The 21,167-nt window shown below is 45.9% G+C and overlaps 1 protein-coding gene across 3 annotated transcripts in view; it reads right to left on the bottom strand.

The window, feature by feature from the left end:
* RNF216 (ring finger protein 216) overlaps positions 1-21,167 on the bottom strand; it is a 76,812-nt gene that overhangs the window by 38,823 nt on the left and 16,822 nt on the right. For all 3 annotated transcript variants that reach the window (XM_021549583.3, XM_021549576.3, XM_085592142.1), the window contains 10 exons: positions 20,042-20,884; positions 18,517-18,593; positions 14,912-15,014; positions 14,017-14,181; positions 12,933-13,047; positions 12,516-12,655; positions 11,544-11,594; positions 10,439-10,576; positions 9,117-9,265; positions 8,592-8,670 (listed from right to left, as the gene is read on the bottom strand). In XM_021549583.3, the coding sequence (XP_021405258.2) occupies positions 8,592-8,670; positions 9,117-9,265; positions 10,439-10,576; positions 11,544-11,594; positions 12,516-12,655; positions 12,933-13,047; positions 14,017-14,181; positions 14,912-15,014; positions 18,517-18,593; positions 20,042-20,884 (1,860 nt within the window). The remainder of the gene's footprint in view (positions 1-8,591; positions 8,671-9,116; positions 9,266-10,438; positions 10,577-11,543; positions 11,595-12,515; positions 12,656-12,932; positions 13,048-14,016; positions 14,182-14,911; positions 15,015-18,516; positions 18,594-20,041; positions 20,885-21,167) is intronic.

Here is a 21,167-nt window from a genome sequence, read left to right as displayed (position 1 = left end):
TTTAATAGCAGCCGTATTCTCTCACATGGAGCAGAGTGAGCTGTTTGCTGCTGTAGGATGCCCTTGGTGCTACCAAGGACAATCTGAACGCACCGAGCGTGACAGGCTCTTGCTGAATGCAAAAATAAACGCAGCCACTTTGCTTCCTCAGCCTTCCCCTTCCAACAGGGGAAGGGGCTTCCTGCTACAGCAACGAGGAGCACGTGAATTTTGTGATGCTTAAAGTGCTGCCAGGCAGAACACAACCCATTTCTCTGCTGCTGGAAATTACAGATCCATTAACCCTTCTCTGTGTGGGAGATGCTTTTCCCAACTGCATGCAGCAAATAAGCAATGAGGAAGTGCATGGTAAGTGTGCACAGGTGTGCTCCAGGGTGAAGGAGGCATTTCCAATGCAAACCTATTCATACACACAGTTCTGCTCTCCAGTTCTGATGCTATCATTTTATGATGACAATATTTACTGACCCAGTTTCTATCTTGCTCCCCATTCCTCTGGTACAAGTAGTAATTAGTAATGTCAGTGTTCTGGCTGAGTTGCTACAGTCCATTAATAATGCAAGAGTAGTAACAGAGAGAACAGAGGAAAAGAGGCTTGAAGGTTAAAAGCAATAAGAGAATGCATTTTGGGGGACATTGGAAGGGGAAAGGAGAAGAGGAGAAGAATTGCTGGCCTACTGAGATTATAAACCCTACACTTCAAAACACATCATTCCTTTCAGGTGGAAGTGGTGGGTGAGTCAGTCATGGCTAATTAGAGGATAATATGCAAATAGGAATGACACACAGAGGTGATTTTTACTAAATTAGAAGTAAACTTGTGTTTCACCTTCCCTTTGCCCCTCTAAACCTGCTGCCTCACCCTTTGGTGTTCCTGTTGCTCCGTTACTCATGTTTCAGAGTAACTTGGGATCCCACACATGACACACACTGAAGTTTCCTCTCTGCAAAGAATTTCTGCTGAGACCAGCCTGTACCTGCCCATCTACAGCCAAACCTTTAATGCCACTAATCCATCTGCTCCGGGCACACCTTAACCCCAGGCTCTGCTGCAGCTGTTTATGACATGTCCTGTGAACCTAAAATAGAGCTGGGTTTGAACAGGTAAGCCAGCATTTTCCCGGGTTTCCAAGGCTTGGGAATCTTCTCCAACTGACAGCAGCTCCCTCGAGAGCAACAGCTTCACCCCCACCTAAGGCACACAATCCTCCCCATGACACTGAATAAAGCTGCTGGAACTGCATCCTCAACTGCATCACCTGGAACTTGTTTTTTTTCCCCTTTATGTTCTCCTTTTCCTGCTAAGCCAAATATAGAACCAAAGCAATAAAGGAGCATATAGGTTTGGTGATGACTCCTTGGCTGTTCCTATTGCTGAATGAAAACTCACATGAAGAGTGGAAGGGTTGAAGTGTCTGCATGCCCAGAAGGCAGTTGGTTTGGGGCTGACTCTGCTCCAACACTAAAAAGCAGGGATCTTTTACAGGAAGATTTGTAAGAAAATTGAACTCGCTCTGAAAGGTCTTCTCTCATGTTTGGCATTTACAGCTTCCCACATGGTACCAGCCCTCTTGTGAGTGATGCTGTTCAAAGCAACACACATTTTCTTTCCATTACCTGAAAACACACACCTCAACTCCCTCTTGAAATATGTATTTCAATAAATCAAGCTAATCAATGTTAGAATTTAACTGCAGCACAGCTCATTCTGACACTTAAGAGAACTGCTCCAAAGTCCTCCAGCACAAAGGGCTTGGATGACTACCCAGAAAGCATAAACCCCTAACAGGCTCATTGAGATGAACTCATAGAAGAATAGCAAAGGAAGGGGAAAAAAAAAAGGACAAATCAGCTTCGGAACTGCATGGTGGTTTGGGCCTTTCAAGTATCACTTCCTCCATGGAGAGGAAGTGAGAGGAGCTGGAGGTTCTCAGATACAAATAGCTTCCCCTCCACAACAATGAGAGAAAAGGATGGGTGTTTTTAAAAAGAAAAAAAAAAAAAAGAAAAAGGAAAAAAGGAAAGCAGGCCAGCCCTGAACACACTGTGACCAAATTAGGAAACAAACTCCACTGACAGCCTCCAGAATGGCCATCGCCTGCAGCAGCCTTGTGTTAGCTCAGGAAGTCTGATGACTGTGTCATCTGCTGGAATCTGTTTATGTGCAAACAGAAAGGAGAAGCAAAACACCTCCCCACACTCCCTGCACCAGGTTAGGCCATCCCAAGGAGTCATCAGAGCCCCGACTCGATGCCATTCCAAACCTCTGCTGCTGACTCACGCCCCTCCAAAGATAACTCTGTCCTGGAAGCACTAAGGTACAGCAAAATTAGGTGTATGGGGTTTTTTAAGTGCATTTTTTAAGTGGTTAGCTGTGGCAGATGAAACTGAGGTTAGAGATCAGTGATTACTACGACAGGAATGTGAGGGGGAGGAAAGAGAAGGAAGATACAGCTTCTTGAGTAAGGTCAGAACAATGTTTTTAATTTGCCTTGGGAACAGCATTTTTCCATCTTCTCCAACGTCCATTTCACTACAGCAGCAAAATGATAACCCTGCTCCAACATTCTGCAAATACACTAGGTAGGGTTTTAACCTTAAGTTGCAGTGGAAAGAACCTGTACTGATCTCAGAGCAGTCCCAGAACACTTGGAGGCACTGCTACCCTGCTGTGGGGACACACAAGTGACTGAGCAAAGTTGCTTCACTGTTTAAAAATCAAACAAATGAAGGAATCTGAGCACTTTGATCCATATGGAGATTTAGGGTTTCTCCCTGATGTTAGGGTGACCATGTTACATTACTCCCACTCTTGTCTGCATGAAATGGAAGAAAACCCTCTTGTCCCTTTTGTTTCAAAGGGATTGAGGAGGAAAAGGCAAAGCTGCCAGCTCATGTCAGCCTGCAGCAGGTCTGAGCCTTACAGCTTTCAGGGTCCTTCCAGCCCCAGGAGTTTGGCTATGAGGCCACTCCATCAATTCTCCACATTCAAAGCAGCCAACAGTCTTTCACAACCCACTCAGGGTGCTCTTATCCAATTCCTCATGTAATCCATCATCTATCTCCAAAGACAGTCATCATAAACTAGAACTGACCACCACAGGTGCACTGCTTCTCTCAGTGTTCCCTTTGCCTAAATAGGCTCCCTGTGCCCAGGGACAAAAGGCTAAACAAGATGCTGGAGCTTAAATTTCCATCTCCACATGAAGCTGTACTCAGTTTATTACTTCTGAACCTTTCCCCAGCAAAGGACAAAGCTATGACTGGAAGGTAGCACTTCTACCTCGTATGGACCTGGCACAGAGGCACTCACTGGTCAGTGAACAGCCTTTTCAATTGGCTTTTCACTGACTGGATATTGCTGTACAAGGCAGAAAGCAAGTTTTTTTTTTATAAGGAGTAAGCTTTGTTACTCAAAATTGTACAGTCCATTTTTAAAGGGACTAGTCTGATTTCCTGCTTTCATCAGTTTTTTTTTTTTCCCCTGCAAGAGACAGATACCCCATTTAATCTGACCTCTTTCCTCAGGTCCATTTCCAGGCTGGGCCTCACCCTCTCCTCCTGTCAGACTCATTTATCAAGTGAAGCATTTCCACATACCACTGCATAAATAGACTTGACCTTGTTAAAGCAGCAGCAGCACCTGAGCTCCCACTGATGGAGTCTCTCCACCCCACCACAGCAATTAACCCAGCCCACTCCTACCCTCTTTCCAGGTGAGGTATTCTCAGAGCTTCTACAGCCCTTTCCTATGTGTCTCAAATGGTGATGAGTTGGCAAGCAGTGATTTGGGGCTGATTATTGTACCTCCTTCTCTGGAAAGGGGAATTTACCACCAACTTACTGCTGGCACCACTCAATTCTTGCAACTGCTCCAGCCCAGTCCAAGCACACAGCAAAAATCAAGGTGTAAGACAGTACCCCTGGAATTCCCTTGTTCCCCTTGCAGTTTCCTCCCAGGATAAGTAGCTTGCCCAGTATAAATCTGGGATAAGAAGATCTCAACACTTCCCAAGTAACTCTGACCCTCCCCATCTCGACGGGACAGCCCACACGGTTCAGCGCACGTGTCCATCCTCCACGGGACTGTACTTTTAAGGTTTGCTCTACCACAAGCTCTCTCCTGTTATCTATCTCCCTTTAGAACCTGGCAATAAAACCTACCAGGGTGTTATCTGCTGCCTCCAATCACCTCAACCCCACCTTCGACCTTGGTCCCTCCCTCCGGCCCATCCCTTTGCTGAGATAGGGAATGAGCCGCGCTCCGATAGCATCGCACTCGCCCTGCCTGCGGCTCGGCACCGGCACCGCTGCTGCAGCCGAGCTTCAATGTCCTTTTATGGAAGAAAAATGAAAATTGCCTGCCCAGCCGTGGAGAGCCTGAGCCGGGCTGAGCCGAGCTGACAGACGGAAACTCGCCATTTGTTGTGGTTTTGGCACCGAGAGCACCCGGATAGTTCCCATGTGCGCTGCAAGTTTAAAAAGGGCGCAGCGGAGAGCTCCAGAGCAGGAGGTGTCAGGGATGCAGTGCTCAGGAGAAAGGTGGCAGAGCCATGAAGAGATGGCTTGGAGAATTCTGCTGACATGGACATGTGGGAAACAGGTCTCCAGATCCAAGTGGACACAGGCATGAGTGCTCCATTCCCAAGCTTATCCCTGGAGTGTTCAAGGCCAGGATAGAGCCCCTGGTCTCCTGGAAAATTTCCTGCCCATGGTGGGGGGGTGAAAATGAATGGTCTTTAAGGGTCCTTTCAACCCAAACCCAAACCATTCTCTAACAAGGTCATCCTCACCACACTTCCTTCTCTTCCTTGTCCCAGCAAATTTTCTTAAGAGACACAGGAGGATGGGAATTTAAGCACAGGAGTTGGGACTTAAGGTCACTGCCACCAAGAAGAAATTAGCAAGGGGTCTGCCACAGCAAATGCCACCTTTGGCTCTGCTCTGTACTAAAGCTATGGGGCTAAGCTCCAAGTAACAATCAAATCCAAATAAACAGGCTCAAGGAAAAACATATGGATAACGGCAATAAGAATGCCTGAACAGAGCATGAGATGGGGCCACGGGACTTTCAAAATGTTTGCACTGCTGTCAGGAAGCTGAATGAGACAGCAGACTCCAACAGCTGGGAAAACATGTTGCAAAACAAGGAGAATTAAGTAATTCTCCGTATGTATATCCTACTCTGAGGCATTCTGGACAAGCTCAATTTCTCCAACCAGGACAATCTTTTTTTCCATGCTGCACACGCACCCTGCCAACTACAAATCCTCATACAGTTTAAACCTAAATCCACAGCACATCTGGAGTTGGGCAGGACAACTCTGTGCAGCATGGCCCAGTCTTTAGCACAGAAGTAATGGGCCCTGTGGTATGTGCTGGATGACATCCTTAGACAGCTGTGTCATCCTGAACACATCCCCTGCTGCTGGGTGCTGGATTACACAAACAGTTCCCCCTGCACTCTATAAAACACTCCTAACCAGATCATTGCCTTTTTACCCACCTCTGAACCACAAGGAGCTGCATGTGCCTTGCTGTACCAGGTACAGAGATCACGGGTGTCACAGCATCTCCCCCACCTCTTTCTGCAACTTCAGGTCTTGTTGATCAAGCAGTAATTTATTTTGGCAAGACCCCTCCTCTCAGAGCCATGCAAACCACTCAGTGTGACTCGTGCTCGTTACCAGTGCTGGTGGTGCCCTGCTAAGAGCGGTTGTGTTCAGGCACAGCTCGGTGCAAGTTTAAACCTGCCTCTCTTCCAGCAGAAAATGAAGGCTAAAAGCAGCTGGGTGCATCTGTTCCTAGCCAGCACCTCCAAATCAATCCCGAGACACAGAACAGCTTAAAAAGGCGTGCCCTAAAACACCAAGTCTCAGTGCTGCTAATTAAAACAACATGAGGATTGCTGGTGGCCAGAGAAACTAAGCTGAAGATGAAAGGCAAAAGAGCAGAAATTTTATCCATCTGAGATAGGCACATCAGTGCTCAAGGCACTCCCCAAACCCATTGTGGATGCACAGGAATGGCAGCTGCCCAGGCCAAGGACATTGCCATCCCACACCATGCAGCCATATGCCATCACCTCTTACACCCAGCCAGCACTGACACAGACAACTGGGTACCACAAAGCAATAAAAATTCCATGCTGTGAAAAGGAGTTTTAAGGAAAACTCTTGGAAATGCAAGTCCCTGCAATGTGGCCTGGCTATGAAATGAGTACTGGGCGTTTCAAGCTCTCTGCTGCTCCGTGCATGCATTATTTCCATGGCAACAGCAGCTTTCAGCTCCCCATCTCTTGCTGGCTGAAAGCCCTGCAGTGCTTTGTGCTGAGACTGCAAAGAAGGGAAACCATCTCCCTCTCCCACAACACGGCGCCAGGGCCGGCAGCAGCAGCTGGGAACAAAAGCCTTGTCTTCCACACTGTGGGGTCTTGGGAGGAGGGAGGCTGAGCAGAGAGGATGGACTTCCTTTTCTGGTGGAAAAGGGCACTTCCCCCACCATGCAGAAGTGCACCCTCACCTCCCAGTGCTGCACAACTCAACCAGCAACATGTGCCTTTCCTTGTTTTACCACAGTTGCCAGTTTTGGGTTGCTGTATAGCGTTGGGAGGAGAAATGTGCACCCTTAGAGGTGAGAAATTTGAATGCTGCTTCCATGCAGGGATCCCTCCAAGATGGAGGTCTAGGAAATCCTCCTGTCACCAGGAAGCCTGGCTCCATGTGCAATCAGCAGCCTATGATAGAGCAAAACCTCAATACTCAACCAAATCTGAGTGCAAGCTGCCTCTGCCCCAGCACCAGCTCAGACTGCACACACAGAGAATGCATTGTAGGGTGGCTTGGAGATAAGTGGTCTTTTTCCTTAGCTAACTTAGCTTTTCCTCCACCCTGCTGTTTGTCATATTAAGATTCAAGCCCTGGCCACCTAACCAGGAGCCAAACTTGACACCACACAGCTGGAGCCACAGTGGCCCTGGCAGATGGTGCCAGCTCATCTGAACGCTCCCCATGCAGCCGGGCACTCACAGGAGGCAGGGCAGCTCTGCCCACTGCTCAAGTTACAATTGGCCACATTTTGGCCCCTGCAAGGTGTAAATGACTGGAACTACAGGTGAGATGCACAGACAGTGACCTGGGTATGTGTAGAGCTCTTACTGCTGAGCCCAGCATACAGCACACAGCCAAAGTGAAGGCTTGCAGCTGGTTCACATCACTTACTTTACAACGTATCCATAGCTGGCCCAGATATGAATGAACCTCCCTGCAAGACTTAATGGAGACCCCGAGGGTATCAAAACAAACTCCCAAAGCCAGACAAAGGATCCAGGTGATGGAGCACAGGGATACAACAGGTCCACCATCTGGTCTTCCTCTCCCCACCCTCAAAGAACTCTGAGATTTTGGAAGAAACACATTTTGACCTTCCCCTTGCTTTAGGTTCAGCTGTGTGAGTGCAGTCCTTCCAGGCAGAGAGGGACTCCTTCCAGGATCAGTCATCACCACCAGCAAGTCTGCCAGAGGCACTGCTAGCAAAGCCAATGCATCCTCTCCAAGCTCTGTGGAGTTCCCTAGATTAGCCCTTTCCTCCCTTAGGGCAACCATTTCCTGCAAGCACGAGCATTAACTGAAATTCTTCACTCTGGAGAGAGAGGAGATAGCAGGAATATGAAGAACCACTGCAGCTGATGCTGAGACACCACATCCTGCTATCCAAATTCCTCACCCTCTACTTCAAATCCTAAAGTCGTTAAAGACTTCTAAGAAGAGCACAAAGCTACTCAGCAGATTTTCAGCTAATGAATCAACACAAGCTGTCCAGGAAACCAGAAATCCAGCCCACTGGAATGCTGTAACCCCAGGGAGAGGGGGGAACAGGCAGTACACTAGGAAGGAAATGAAACAGTGAAGCAGTAGGAAAGGAACATTTCAGCACTGGTCCCTCTTACAACGGTTACTCTAATGCATTACACATTTTAGGGAAAAAGCAGCTTCAATTCACTTTACCCATTGAAAGATTCATGTTTTTCAAGCCCAAATTCTGTTTTTTAGTGCTGACATATGTACAATTTGAAAACAGCTCGGCTTTTGCAGAAACAGTTAGAAAAAACTGAGATTAAAACGTGAATCAACATTGCCACCTAGTGCCTAGCAAACCTCCTTGCCCTAACACTGGGACATTCCCTTCCCCATTGTAAAGGGTAGACGATAACAAAACCTATCCAAAGATTAGAATCTAAAATGGAATTGTGCATATTTCACAAACAGCTTTCTCCTCCAAAGTAAGTTCGATTTTCACACCAGAGTTCAGTGCTGGCAACTTCAACTTTCCAGACAAAAAAATTTAACATTCTATTGGCTTTTTTAGCCAACATCTTCCAAGAAAAGACAGGACACCTCCCCTCTGTCAACAGTGCCCTGAAATTCACCTGTCGAGGCACCCAATTTTATAGAAGATCAGTAGAATCCAGCAAACACTTTACTGCCCTATGCAGCCACATGAGATACTGCCACTAGGAAGGGTGAGTTGCCCTCCCAGCTTTCTTGCCCAACATTCCAGAAGAGACCAAATGTGAAGTGAGCCCAAATTACCTTTCTGCAGCGGGGATTGGGGCAGCTGAACCGCTTCACATCGCTGTCCAGTAGAGCTGGGAAGTTACAGAAGGGACACCTGTAGCCCAGAACAAGATGCCATTAATGCAGAGTGCCAAACATAGCTTTGCTGAAAGCTGATTTAGTCAAATAGCTGCATGGAAGTTGCTAAGGCTGCCAACCCAATGCCTGTTGCCAGGATGTGCTGACTATTGCCTTTTTGCTCGTATTTCTTCAATCACTTCCCCGTTTGCAATCAAAATATTATATGCTCAGCACTGCTTTTGACCATGTAATTTAGTGGATCAGCACAGAGCTGGCAAGCAAGTCTTGGGGGAGACAAGTCTATTGAATTTTAATCTGCTCCTAGTCAAAGGCAGAATAAAAACAGACCTGTGAAGGCAGAAGACTGAATTTATAATCCAGCTCTTTAAAAGCTACCTATCTCAGAGTCAGCACAACCGTGAGGTTCCAGGGAACAATTTTCCACAGCATTCAGTGCAGCATTCTCTGTGGGACACTCACCTGACGAGCTCATCTGCACAGGCAGCAGCCACCTCCTCCTCGGCCTTCCTCTCGTAGTATTTGCAGAGGATGTTCTCTGGAAGAACTTTCTCCAGCTCACTGGTGGGGAAGGAACATGTGCAACTGCCTTCCATGCAGCTGAGCTCTGACTGGGGTTGGAAAGAGGGCTCAGGTTCAGTATGACACTTGCAAAAAGCAACCCAGGATCCAGAACATTTCCAAGCAAATCAGTCCAGAGCCTTGCTCAGACAGAGTAACAGCTAAAGGCATCAGATTTCAGAATGACCTGGGTTTTGGGATTTTAAAAATCATCCAGTTCTAAATCTCTGTCATGGGCAGGGATAGCTTCCACTATCCCAGCTTGTTCCACGTCCTTGTCCTTCAACACTTCCAGGGATAGGGTAGCTGCAACTTCTCTGGATAATATGTGCAAGTGCCCTATAATGTTTTTTCCCCAATATCTCATATAAATCTACCTAAGATGACTGCCAGAGAACGGTTTGCTATGGAAAGATCAAGCCTAATTAAACAAACTAGGACTCAAACAAGCACTGGCAGGAAGATGCTGTTGCCAGCTAGGATCACAATTCACCCCAAGTCCACTGTGACCATATACCAGCCCGTTGTTATTGTTCAGTCTCTGCTGAGAACCAGCACTCACACACTACATTCTTTTCAATAAAGCCATATAAAATATAGCTGCCAGTTTATACATTTACATGAAATAGATCCCAGAGTACAACAGCATCCCACAGTTTGAGCATCATATCCTGAGGCAAAGGAGAAGACACACTTCAGAGCAGGTTAATGACCTGTTTATAGCTCAACTAAGTACCAGAATAATTGCTAGCTAAATCAGAGACTAAGGAGGTTAGTAGTACCATAGAGGAACCAACCCCCCAATTAAGTTTGGATTACAGTGATATTATGAGGGACAAACACTCTTAGGTAAAAGGAGACAGGCCAAGTCAGAGATTAGTCTCTGTGCAGATACAACAGGTTTATTTAGTAGAAAATAAAAGCCAAACAAGTTATTGTTTTACTATGAGCACTGTGTAGAGTTTTCATAACAATTAAACTGCTAAGCATGGCAAAATAAATGGAGGTTAGGAACCCTGAAATCCTGTGCAAAGATCACATTGTGAAGTAGTTGGCTTCACTTGATGGCAAGACTGACTTGGATTTTAGGACACCATTCCATTCAAACATTTCCTGGGAAGTGCAGTTACATCTGTTTTAAGTAACAACACTACACAAACAGCAATGTTACCTCCCAACAGCAATTACCCATTTCCCCCCTTGTCCAGTTATGAAATCCTTACCTTCCCAGAGCCAAAAACTGCCTCCTGAGCATATTTAATTAGGCACTCCTTGCAGAACAAGTGACCATCTGCACACTGAGTCAACTCTTCGAAGGCAAACTCCCCGTAGCAGCAGCGGCACTCGATCATCTGCCCGTCCTGCAGCCACCAGAGGAATCAGCATCAAAACATCAATAGCTATAGCAACACACACACAACTGCAAGCCAGAAAAAATTGCCAGCATTAATCCTAAAAAACAGCTACAGATATACACCATTCCATTAGATATCCTATTTGGTGGTCTAAGTTCCCTAAGTGCAATCAGAAACTCACTGAGTTTAAGTAATTTTGTGTCTACATGTCCTGCTTGACAGGTTCCAAAAAGCTACAGAACATGCAGTGATTAGTAACTCTTAGCTCACAGGCAGAGCAGCATCTTGGGTTTGGGAAGCTGTAGTCACAGGGAAGCAGCTTGAGTGTACACACCACTCTCGTGGGGAAAACCAAGATTCAGATCTATTACTCTCTAAAGGAACATTTGCCATCTGCCTGGCACACCCTGCCTTGGCCTCTTAACTGTGGGGGTGGAGAAGTTTGCCACTGTTAAAAAGTAAGTAGAGCCCACTTTTCCAAAGTATGAAAAGGAAATGAGCACTGAAACCAAAATGTAATGCACAGCTGCTGAACTGCTCTCCACATTTTCTCTGAAGCAGAAGAGCTGATTTTCAGGTTTTTAGAGGATTCTTTCTGCAAACAAGGAAGGTCTTTCCACTGGCCAAACTCCAACAACAGTGTATCTGTTTTAAACATCCATAATGGCAAGAACGAGAGCAAACCTGATGCTATTCTGTTGCAATGTTTGTTCTGAGCAGTGAAGATACAAGCTGAATTACTACAGATCATTACATGCATCAATACTGTCTTGCTGGCCTCAGCTCCTGTCTACCTTTCTTAAAAGTCAGCCAACAAGCATTACACAGGTTTTGTCAGCTCAGCAAAAGCAGCACAGTGAAATGCAGCTTCAGAAAAGCTCCATTCCAGAGATAAAAGGATCTGTGAAGGAGGAAGTGCAAAACAGTGCCTGTGCACAAGCTGAACTCAACTTATAACATTATAGATACTGACCTTCTGATACTGCTCCTCATTCATCTGCAGAGCCAGGAGGAAGTCTGCATGCTGCAAGAAACATGTACATCTATATTTACAGAATAGATACAGCAATTTTCCAAACTCTCCACTCATTTACATTATCTCAGGACTCACAAACCACCATAAAAGGGTTGCTGTCTGCTTGTAACATCACTCAGCCCATCCCTCCAATCCATTAAGCTATTTATGATTCAGCTAAAACAGATGGGAGAAGCACAGGCAGCAAGAACAAAGAACCAAATTCTGTATTGTGGGGTTCAGGTTTCCATGGGGAGAGATGATCTCACCCAATGGGTCCCTCAAGAAAACATGAGCTTTTTGTTTCAAAGGAGACCTTATCCATCTGCCTAAGAGACAAGGATCTTTAAGGAGCTACTTTAGAAAGGACTGTGGGTGCAGAGCTGTGAGTTCAGTCTTTCCTCAGCCTAGGAGAGGAAGACAACACAGCAAGTAGGTGTTGCAGGTTCTGCTTCAAAATACCCAATTCTCAGCACAGGACAAACCCTTCTGGAGCCACAGGACTGCCAGCCTGGGGAGGGCAGAGTGAGTGGACACTCTGCCTTGGGCCTGGCCATTACTCACCACCAACACTGAGCTGCACTTACAAACCCTAAAGCAGCAGAGAAGCTTGCTAACAATTAGAGGAAAGAGTTAATTAGTAGAGTTTTCACCACTTCATAGCAAAACCCCCCCTGCAGAATGCTGTTTGCACAAGCAGCAGCTGCATATTTACGTAAATAGGAAATTCTGTGCTTGGCTTCTTTCCTTTAAAATTGAGTTACTTGGGAAGAGACATATGTGTAACAGGTAGGGAAGGGGAAAACATAGTAACTCAATATTTGGTTCAGTGTTTGAATTTCTGTAAGAGACAGATTTTTCACGTTTAGGGCCAAAACTTCAACAGTTGTTGAAGATTTGCACATGATCAAAGCAGCTCTTATCACTCACCTCTGCCATCTCTTTCACTTTCTGCTCATAGAATTCCTGCTCCAGTCGCACAGGTGGGAGAAGGGAGAGCTTGTCATAGGTCCTCCAGTGCCGTCTCTTGTTCTCCAGGAAGAACATGCGCTTCTCAATTTTCACATCCCCTGAAGCAGAGTTAAAAGCTCAATAAAAAGGGATGGAGCAGCCAGAACAAAGTTTAAATCCTTCTTCCTGCATACACCACCAGCTGCAGACTTTCAGCAGCTCACACAGCACTCTACCAGGCAGAGGTGCTAATGAGGAGCATCTCCAAAACAGATACCAGTGGCAGAAACTCAGCTCTTTTGGGACCACATCCTCTTTCAAGAGTTGCTTTCAGCTGCAAGCCAGTTCTGCCTACAATAATGATGCAGAGAGCACGATACACAGCTTGGCATTTACCTTGCTCAAATTTGAAGTCTATATAAGAATATTGATTCATTTCTTTCCTCCTTTTTCGTTTCCCGCTGGTTTCAGGAGACAGCTCCTGCCACTTTTTGATAGCATCTGAAAAGGCCTAGAAAACAACATACAGGCTTAAATCCTGTGCCTGGAAGAAAGCAGGAGCACTTAATTCAAGCTGAAGCACAGTACAAACATAGGCATAGGACTGATCCAAAACTGGATCAGTCAAATCTAAAGAGAGGCAAATATATATCTTTCCTCTGCTCACCTTGCTGCTTTATGTACTCAAAGTAATTATTCCATAAAACAAAGCAAGTGAATGATACTTCATAACAGCTGAGCTGTTAATATCAAAGTGAGCACCAGCTGTATTAAACAGAGCTGGTTTGACTTCTTTTTTTGTTGCTGGGTTTGGCTTTTTGTTTAAAAAGGTGAGGTTCAAATACTCAGTGCTCAATCAAACAAGAGAACAGACAACAACTTTTGTTTTAGTTAAGTCCTGGAACAGTAGAGAAACAAGCTCAGCAAGGGCATATCAGAGGAACAGATCTAAGTCAAAAACTTGAACCCACAATGACATTCAGTTTGCTGATACTTCAAACAAGTGCCTTTGCATCTCCATGACAGTGAAGCTCTTTTATAAAGAATACAGGACTCATGCCACAAGTTATAATAAGGCAAAGCAGGATTGGCTACTTCTTAATTCTATGCAGCCAGTTAACCAGCAGCAGCAGTTAAATGTTTTAACTAAATGTCAGGGGTTTATTGGCAATTATACTGCACTTCAGTGATGACATACAGGAACACTTCTCAGTTTCATGTATCACCCACCATGAGCCAGCTCTTGTTTCCTCAGCTCTCCTATTAGGGAAAGTAAAAACTTCCTGCAGCATTCTGTCTGGCTAATAAATTTTGAAAATCTCTACTAAATGGATTAAAACTTCTTAAAAGGAAAGGAAGATTATTATAAAACCCATAACCACACAGCAGCAGATGGTACAGTATGGCCAAAGTCATCACAGTGCTCTCTGCAGACACGGGAGATAAGCCCAGGAAAGAAAACAGACTTGAACTGGAGCACCTTTCGTGTGATTGCATAGTGCCCCTTGAGCTCGTGCAGTGCCCACTTGATGTCCTGGCTGCTCAGCATTTTGAAGTCTGCCATGAGGAGATCAGCTGCCTGAATAAAGCACCGCTGGTCAAGGGGGGCAAGTTTGGAAAAGTCAAAGTAGTCCACTTTAGGCACCTAAGGGAAAAATGGAAAGGATTAAAAGGCTGCTGTAAATACACACAGTAATGCTACAAATGCTCTCAGTGATCATGACATTCTGCAAGACCATCCAAAATTCAGAGTATGTGGCACCCAACTCTGAGCACCTTAGCACAGTGTGGGTGCAAAGCCTACTGGCCCAGGCACCTCTGCAGGTGACCTGCACAAGGTCCAGAGTAGAAAGAGGTATTCAACATCTCTCTCACGCCACACAACATCCTCAAAGCAGATCAGAGAGAATTTTTTGTTAAATGGATGTTTCAAAACACAAATAAAATCAAGCACCCGTGGGGAGATTTGCAGTTAGGAGGCTGCAGGGCGATGCCTAAAGGTCTCACAGGAGAGACCCGAGGGCCAAGGCTACTTCATGCGACAGAATGATTGTGGAATTCTTGTCTCAGTTATCAAAATGAACACTTGAGATGGGGCAGTGACAGGCAGGCAGGGCAGAGGGGCTTGCTGGAGGCAAAGGAGCAGACACTGTGCAGCTCTGGCATAGCCAAACAGGAAAGGCTTGGAAGTCATCTTGCAAGCAACTAATTATTGCTATTTAACACTGCCTTACACATACCCAGAGGCCTCCTGTGAAAGCCAGGCTCAGTCAAGCACTCTGCAAACACACACTAATCAAAGCAGACATCCCAAGGTCCACTCAGGCTGAACACACTGCCCAGAGGCAGCAGGAGATGTGGATACTCTCACTTGCCTTTGTCTCATCTTGGCTGGCAAGCAGGCTGCTGCTGGGGTTTAACACCACTCTGCCTTCCTTCTTTGGGTAATCTGGATTTTCCAGAAGAAAGTTACAAAGTCTGAAAAGATAAATATAATTACTTCAGGGTTGGCGAGCTCACGTTTATGTTTCATTTGTCCAGTTTTTACTATCAGGTAATTATGAGGTCACAATCAAAACCTGCCCTGTGAGGATCAAGGGTGGTCCTGGACTAGAGCAAAATGCAAGTAAATGACTGAGAATTAAATGAAAAATAATCAGCTGTGTGGCTGCAGAAGGAAAAGCAAATAGGTTTGATTTCAATAATTAAGTTTACATACATGAAGCTTTTATGGATGAGCTACTAATCATCTATAGAAAAAAAGCACCACAAAAATCCCTACAAAACCCATAAAAGGGTCAGGTCTTCCTCAACAAACTATTACAGATTCAAACTCGAATCAAGGCCTCATTTCTCAGTCTACCTTCACATTAAAGCAGCCAGAGCAACCTGGTTTAGTGGAAGATGACCCTGACCATGGAAGAGGGGCTACAACAAGGTGATTTTAAATGGCCTTTCCAACCCAAACTGTTCTGTGATTCCATGATTAAAGCAGAGGCAAAAGCATGTTTAAGATGTGTTTCTCCATAGAATAAAACCTCTGAATACTGGTTTAATTGTAACAAAGCTTGCAATCACACCAGCATCAGCCAAATTCCACTAGAAGCTGGTCTGGTGAGAACAGCACTTAGAAAATAACCACTAAAATTGCTGAAAATTTGCCTAATAGCCCCTGTAAATGCAGCACATCTGAGGTTCTACCACAGTCATAACTGTCAGGTAAGTGTAGTTTAACTGAGTATTTTAGCTTAGGAAAGACTCAGCAAGGGTTTTTCAAATGCTCCATTGGTGGAGAACCACAAATACTCCAGAAACCCTTCTGAAAGGGCATCTAAATCAGGCTCCCACAGCTTTTTCTCAACCCTCACCAAGCAGCTGTGCTGGCTGGAGCAAGTAACACAAGCTGTTCCTCAGTTTCCCCAGCTGCAGAATAAGATCCTTCTGAAAAGAGCCAGGACAAGCAATTAACATTTGTAAAACTATTGGAATGAGAAGGTGCTAGGCTGCAGCAAAGATATAATTGCAGCTAATTTACATTCCTGATGTCAGAAATCAGTCCCTAATTAAGAAATCTGAACTGGCTTGAAGCATTAACCAAATATCAAGGCACGATTACTTTAGCTCTGCTTTCACATTCAAAGCAGGGGCATTTCTTTTTGTTTAATCAGGTATTGACATATTGAGCCAGAAGCTTTTGACTGAGTGTGAATGCTCCTGCACACAAAAGCTGAATAGATGACACCCTGCTAAGAGGGGCTTCCACATCTTACCTTTCACATCAGCTGAAAGTTTTAAGAAGATCATTTTGGGGGGAAAACAACAAATATCTTGGCACTGAGCATTTAATAGCTTCCAGCTCCCACCTCCTGCCATCCCTTTGGTAAAAGATAACTGTTTTAATCCAACAAAACAGAAACTTCAAGGAGCTCAGATCATGGCTCTAAGGAAAGGGTTTCAGCTGGGGCATGCCCAGGGTACATTTGAACTCTCCTGAATGTTGCCATTTCAACGCTGAGGATTTTGGGGGACGTTGACCTCCAGTGTGTGACAATTAGTTAAGTGGGTCCTGCTGCACAGCACACCCACACTCACGGCACTGTTCATTAATATCTGCACCACAGGACACAGAGCTGGTTAAAAGCCTCACCCCTGCCCAAAACCACTCACCCTTAGTTATTATATTTCAAACCTGATTCAGCTTGACACACCATGGAGATCAAAAAGACCCTGCCAGCGAGGCTGACCAGTGCTTTGACCTATTTGTTCTCACACAAAAGCTGCAGTGACAACTCAAAAGATGGTTTGGTTAAAGGAATAAAAATATGGAGAAGAAATCTTTATCATCCAGTAAGTGGGTAACGCACCGCTGAGCAGACACTGTAGCTGGCCTACAGGGAAGCCTGGAAGCACCTTTTCATCTCACTGGGTCTGTGGCACACAATGGGAGAGAAAAGATTTCGGGGGCAAAAAGGGAAGGAACACATTAAGACTGACAGAAGCCAATAGTGGGATTTAATTCCATCAGGCTTTGCTAAATCCCCCCAGGACACAAACCCGAGTTTTTTCACACAATCTCGGAGGGTCCTGCAGCCAGATGCACACCTTCAACAGCCCAACTGCCCCAAGGAATGCCTCTGCTTGTCATCTACATTCCCACCACAGCCATCCACCCTGAGGTGCACCCAGTCCATGGTGTGGGCACCCCAAAGCTGCTCCACCACTGCAGGGAAAGCACTTCTGAAACACCAGAAAGAAGTTCTAGTCTGTTGACTTTCTAACCAAGAAGCCCTACTTGGGAGACACAACTTCACAGCACAGGCAAAGCAGCAGAATAGGAAATCTGTGCCCAATGGATGGGATCATCCTTAGTTCCTCACCAGTTAACTTACTTATGGCCCATTGACTAATTCTATGCCTCATGCACTTAAATGCTGCTTAATTAGTGCCCTAGTTAGCTGGAAAGGGCATTGGATTTATACAAATGAATACTCTGGCAACCAACACCTATTCCTCATTCTTGGATCACACAGTAACCAGTCTGGACATGCTGGAGATAACAGAGACAGTTGCAGAGGGAGAAAGAGAGGCCACCAAGCATCAGACCCTAGTCACAAGTGATTTACTTCAAACCATCTCCCCTCGGAGCTGCTGGTGCCAGCACACGCAATCCTCTGCTCCCCAGCTCTCCCCAGAAGAGCAGGGAGATGATGCAACTCAGCTGTAAGGTTAATAACTTTTTTTTTTAAACTTCTGACTCTAACATGACTCCCAGAAATCTCCAGCATAATGAACATTAAGGCAATTTGGAAAGCAAGTCCTCACATTACTTTTCCTTTCCTTTTATTTCATTTTCTTGCTCACGTTTCTGCTCAGTTTGAACAAAATTAGTCCCTCATCAGATCTCTACAACCAATCCTATCCTAAATGTGTTTGCTCCATTCTATCCCCAAAAAGTGATGTGAGAGAATTCAAACAGCACCACTGCTACTTGAGCAAGTAAATGGGATAAAAGCCAACATCATGACACTAAATAATTTACTCCAATCCAGTGTCAACTTTACCTGGAAAAGTCCAAAAACCAGCGAAATGAAGGAGGGAATGATTTCCTTCAACCCAAAACTCACCAACCCATCTCCATACTATGTTTTATAGCAGTCATCTTAACACCTTAATCCTGACACTCATTCTTTTTAAGAACCCTAGTAATTGGTGAGACAAAATTATATGTACTACCTTTAAATAAGTAAAATATCTTAAAAGCAGAGAAGCTACAGCACAACATAACTAGAAAGGACTTGAAACCACCTTAATTAGAAAAACAACAACAACAACAAAAAAAGAATCTGTGCTCTGTGGCATTATCAAGGCAGTGCTGAAGGCCCAGCCTGGATTTGCTGTAAAGCAGGATCCCTGGCAGGTGGGGGACATGGGAAAGTGCTGCAGTTGTATGACACACTGTGGTTCTTGCCTCTATACTTACACATTTAAGTCACAGCAGTTCTTGATGATGATTAATTCTTCAATATATTCCTTCTTCACATCTGGGAATCTTGCTTCCTACAACAGGAAAAACTAAAGGTTATGTAGGTATTAGAGATGCTGTGTAACAGACACAGCATAATTACATGTAATTAACCAACACAATCCTGAGACTTGGGGCAAAAGGGTCAAGAGATCATTTACAGCCATCCAGCCTTGCTCCACAGGATGACTGCTAACAGCTCTTTCTCAAAGGAAGAGTGAGGGCAAAAGCCAAGAGCACCTGGCCTAGAGAGATTCAGGCTCTGTAGGAATGAACTACAACATAAGGGAATATTTACCTTCTGCAAGGAGTTCAGATTATGTGCTGAAATACTACATTCCAAAGCAAAAGAAAATAAACCAACAGCAAGCACACCCACCCAATGAACCCAGACACACCAGCAATGAGAGCAGAACAGACAACAAACCTTTGGTGGCATTTCTGTGAAGGCTCCCCCAGTGTTTGCTGCTCTCTCTGGGGTTTCTGTACAGGTACTGCTACCATGTGGTATTTTGCTTTGCAAGACTGGACTGCAAGAACAGCCTCTTACCCATCTCAAAGGCACTGATCAACGAGGTCTTACTTGGAAAGAACTGAATTTGTAAGACTGCTACTTAAAAAAATATTTTCCTCAGCTCCAGCTTTCCCAAGTAGAATTAGATATGGCAAGTGGAGGGAAGACTGGAGGGGATGGGGTGGTGGTGGAATATACAGACACATAAGAACATGCCCATATGCAAGAAAAAATATTCAACAAGCCCTACCTAGCAATCAAGGGGAGGGGTGTGCAAACATCACACACATGAATCACCACAATTTTTTTAGCTTATCACATATATACCATGCTGCCCAAGCTGCTGAATATACCAAAGGATAAGGAGAGTCCTTGGTGGCTGTTGTCATAGCCCGTGTCCCTCATGCTAAGCTTCACACATGGAGCATGTGGAGTTTACATACACAATTCCTCACGGTGCTTATCCAGTTACTCCTTGGTGCTGATGTTTGGAAATCCACACTGCAAGGGCAACCCTTACCCTTGGCCACCATGGTGACATGAACATGGGCATGGACCACATTCCTGGAAGAGAGGCAGCTGAAAGCAGTCCTGGCTCTCAGCCACGTGTCTCTAAAACTTCTCTACTCCACCCTGTATCCCTCTGCCACTGTTTAGTGTCCCAGGTTTGCTCATTTAGCTTTATATCCAATCCTAAACCAGCTCTACAGTTTTGGGTTAGGAAACCAGATAAAATCAGACCAGATCCAAGAGGACTTTCAGGGAACAGACACAAATTGTTTCACCTTAAATGAAAGTTTTCCATGACAGCTCATCACATGCTCCTCACCTGGTGCATGGCTGAGACTCAGCCAAAGCAAAGAGGATTTGCAGCCGTGTGCTCTGAGCATGTGAGACTCTACACACCTTGCAAAACCTGTCTGAAAACATCAGGCACACAGGAGGCAGAGGAGCCCTGGGAATACTTACTGTCTCTCTGATGAGCAGCGCAGTGAGGTCCTGCTCCTGCCCAGCAGCTCCCTGCTCTGGCACATCCCCCGAGCCGAGTTCCTGCGAGCCCTGAGCGGGGAAGGCGGGCCCGGGCTGCTCGTTGTCCCTCCCTGCCTGCAGAGCCGCTTCCTCGGGGGGGTGTGCCGGCTGCGGGGAGGCCGGGCCGGGGATGCCGTCCTGCTGCGGCTCGGGCCGGGGGAAGGCTGGCCCTGGAGCCTGCAGAGCTCTCAGAGAGGCCGGGTTTGCCTCTGGCTGCCCTTGCTGAGGAGCACGGCCATTCGCCACAGCCCGTGGCTCATCTTCCGGCGGTGGGAAGTGCCGGGGCTCCTGCTGGCCCTTCTCCTGGATCTCCTCCGGCTCCGTGGTAGTTTTAGCAGCTATTCCTTCAAGTTTCTGCTCTGGCTCCAAGTTCTCTCCTCGCCATTCTCGAGCTTCCATCCTTTCCTCCTGCTGAGGTGGAAGGTCTGCATTCTCCAGACTAATGGTTTCTGTGTTATCAGCAGGCTGTGGACTCATCTTGATCAGTGGCAGCAAACTTGGGCCAGGCTCCTGGTTACCTGTAAGTTCAGACCTGGGGCCACTCAGCTCAGATGGTCCTGGCTGCTGCAAGGCAACATCCACACTCTCCTCCCTGCTTGGTCCAGCATTGCTGTCCACCGTGAGGTTATTCCCATCTCCCTCACAGGGCAGAGCTGAATTCTGCAGGTCTGTGCTCAAAGACTCCACAGCACTTTTGGATCCTCCTTCTCCCACAGCATCTGTACCCTGCCATGGAGCAGCAGGTCTGATGACATTGGGACGCAGAGGCTGCTGCTTTGCAGTCTGAAAAGAACAGCAACAAGAGAAAGTAGGAATTTTTATCTGCGTGTCAGAATCCTTGCTCCAGATAGTTCTGCATCTAAGAAAACTTCTGATAGGAAACTGATAAGCAGTCTGTTCAGCAAGATGCTTAATAAAGCACAGAACTGCAACCCACACATCTGTGTCATCATCACCTGCAACCCAGGTGCCACAAGAACCTTTGGCAGAACTGGGGATGCACAGGACTTTCAGAGTGGAATAATTTCCTAAGCTCACCTCAGTATCCACTTCCCTTCCAGTACAA

The sequence above is a fragment of the Lonchura striata genome, chromosome 14, assembly GCF_050655825.1.
Source record: "Lonchura striata isolate lonStrDom1 chromosome 14, ASM5065582v1, whole genome shotgun sequence".
Taxonomy (NCBI): Eukaryota; Metazoa; Chordata; class Aves; order Passeriformes; family Estrildidae; genus Lonchura; species Lonchura striata.
Note: the sequence above shows the minus strand (reverse complement) of the source record. Positions and strands in the feature narration are given on the sequence as shown.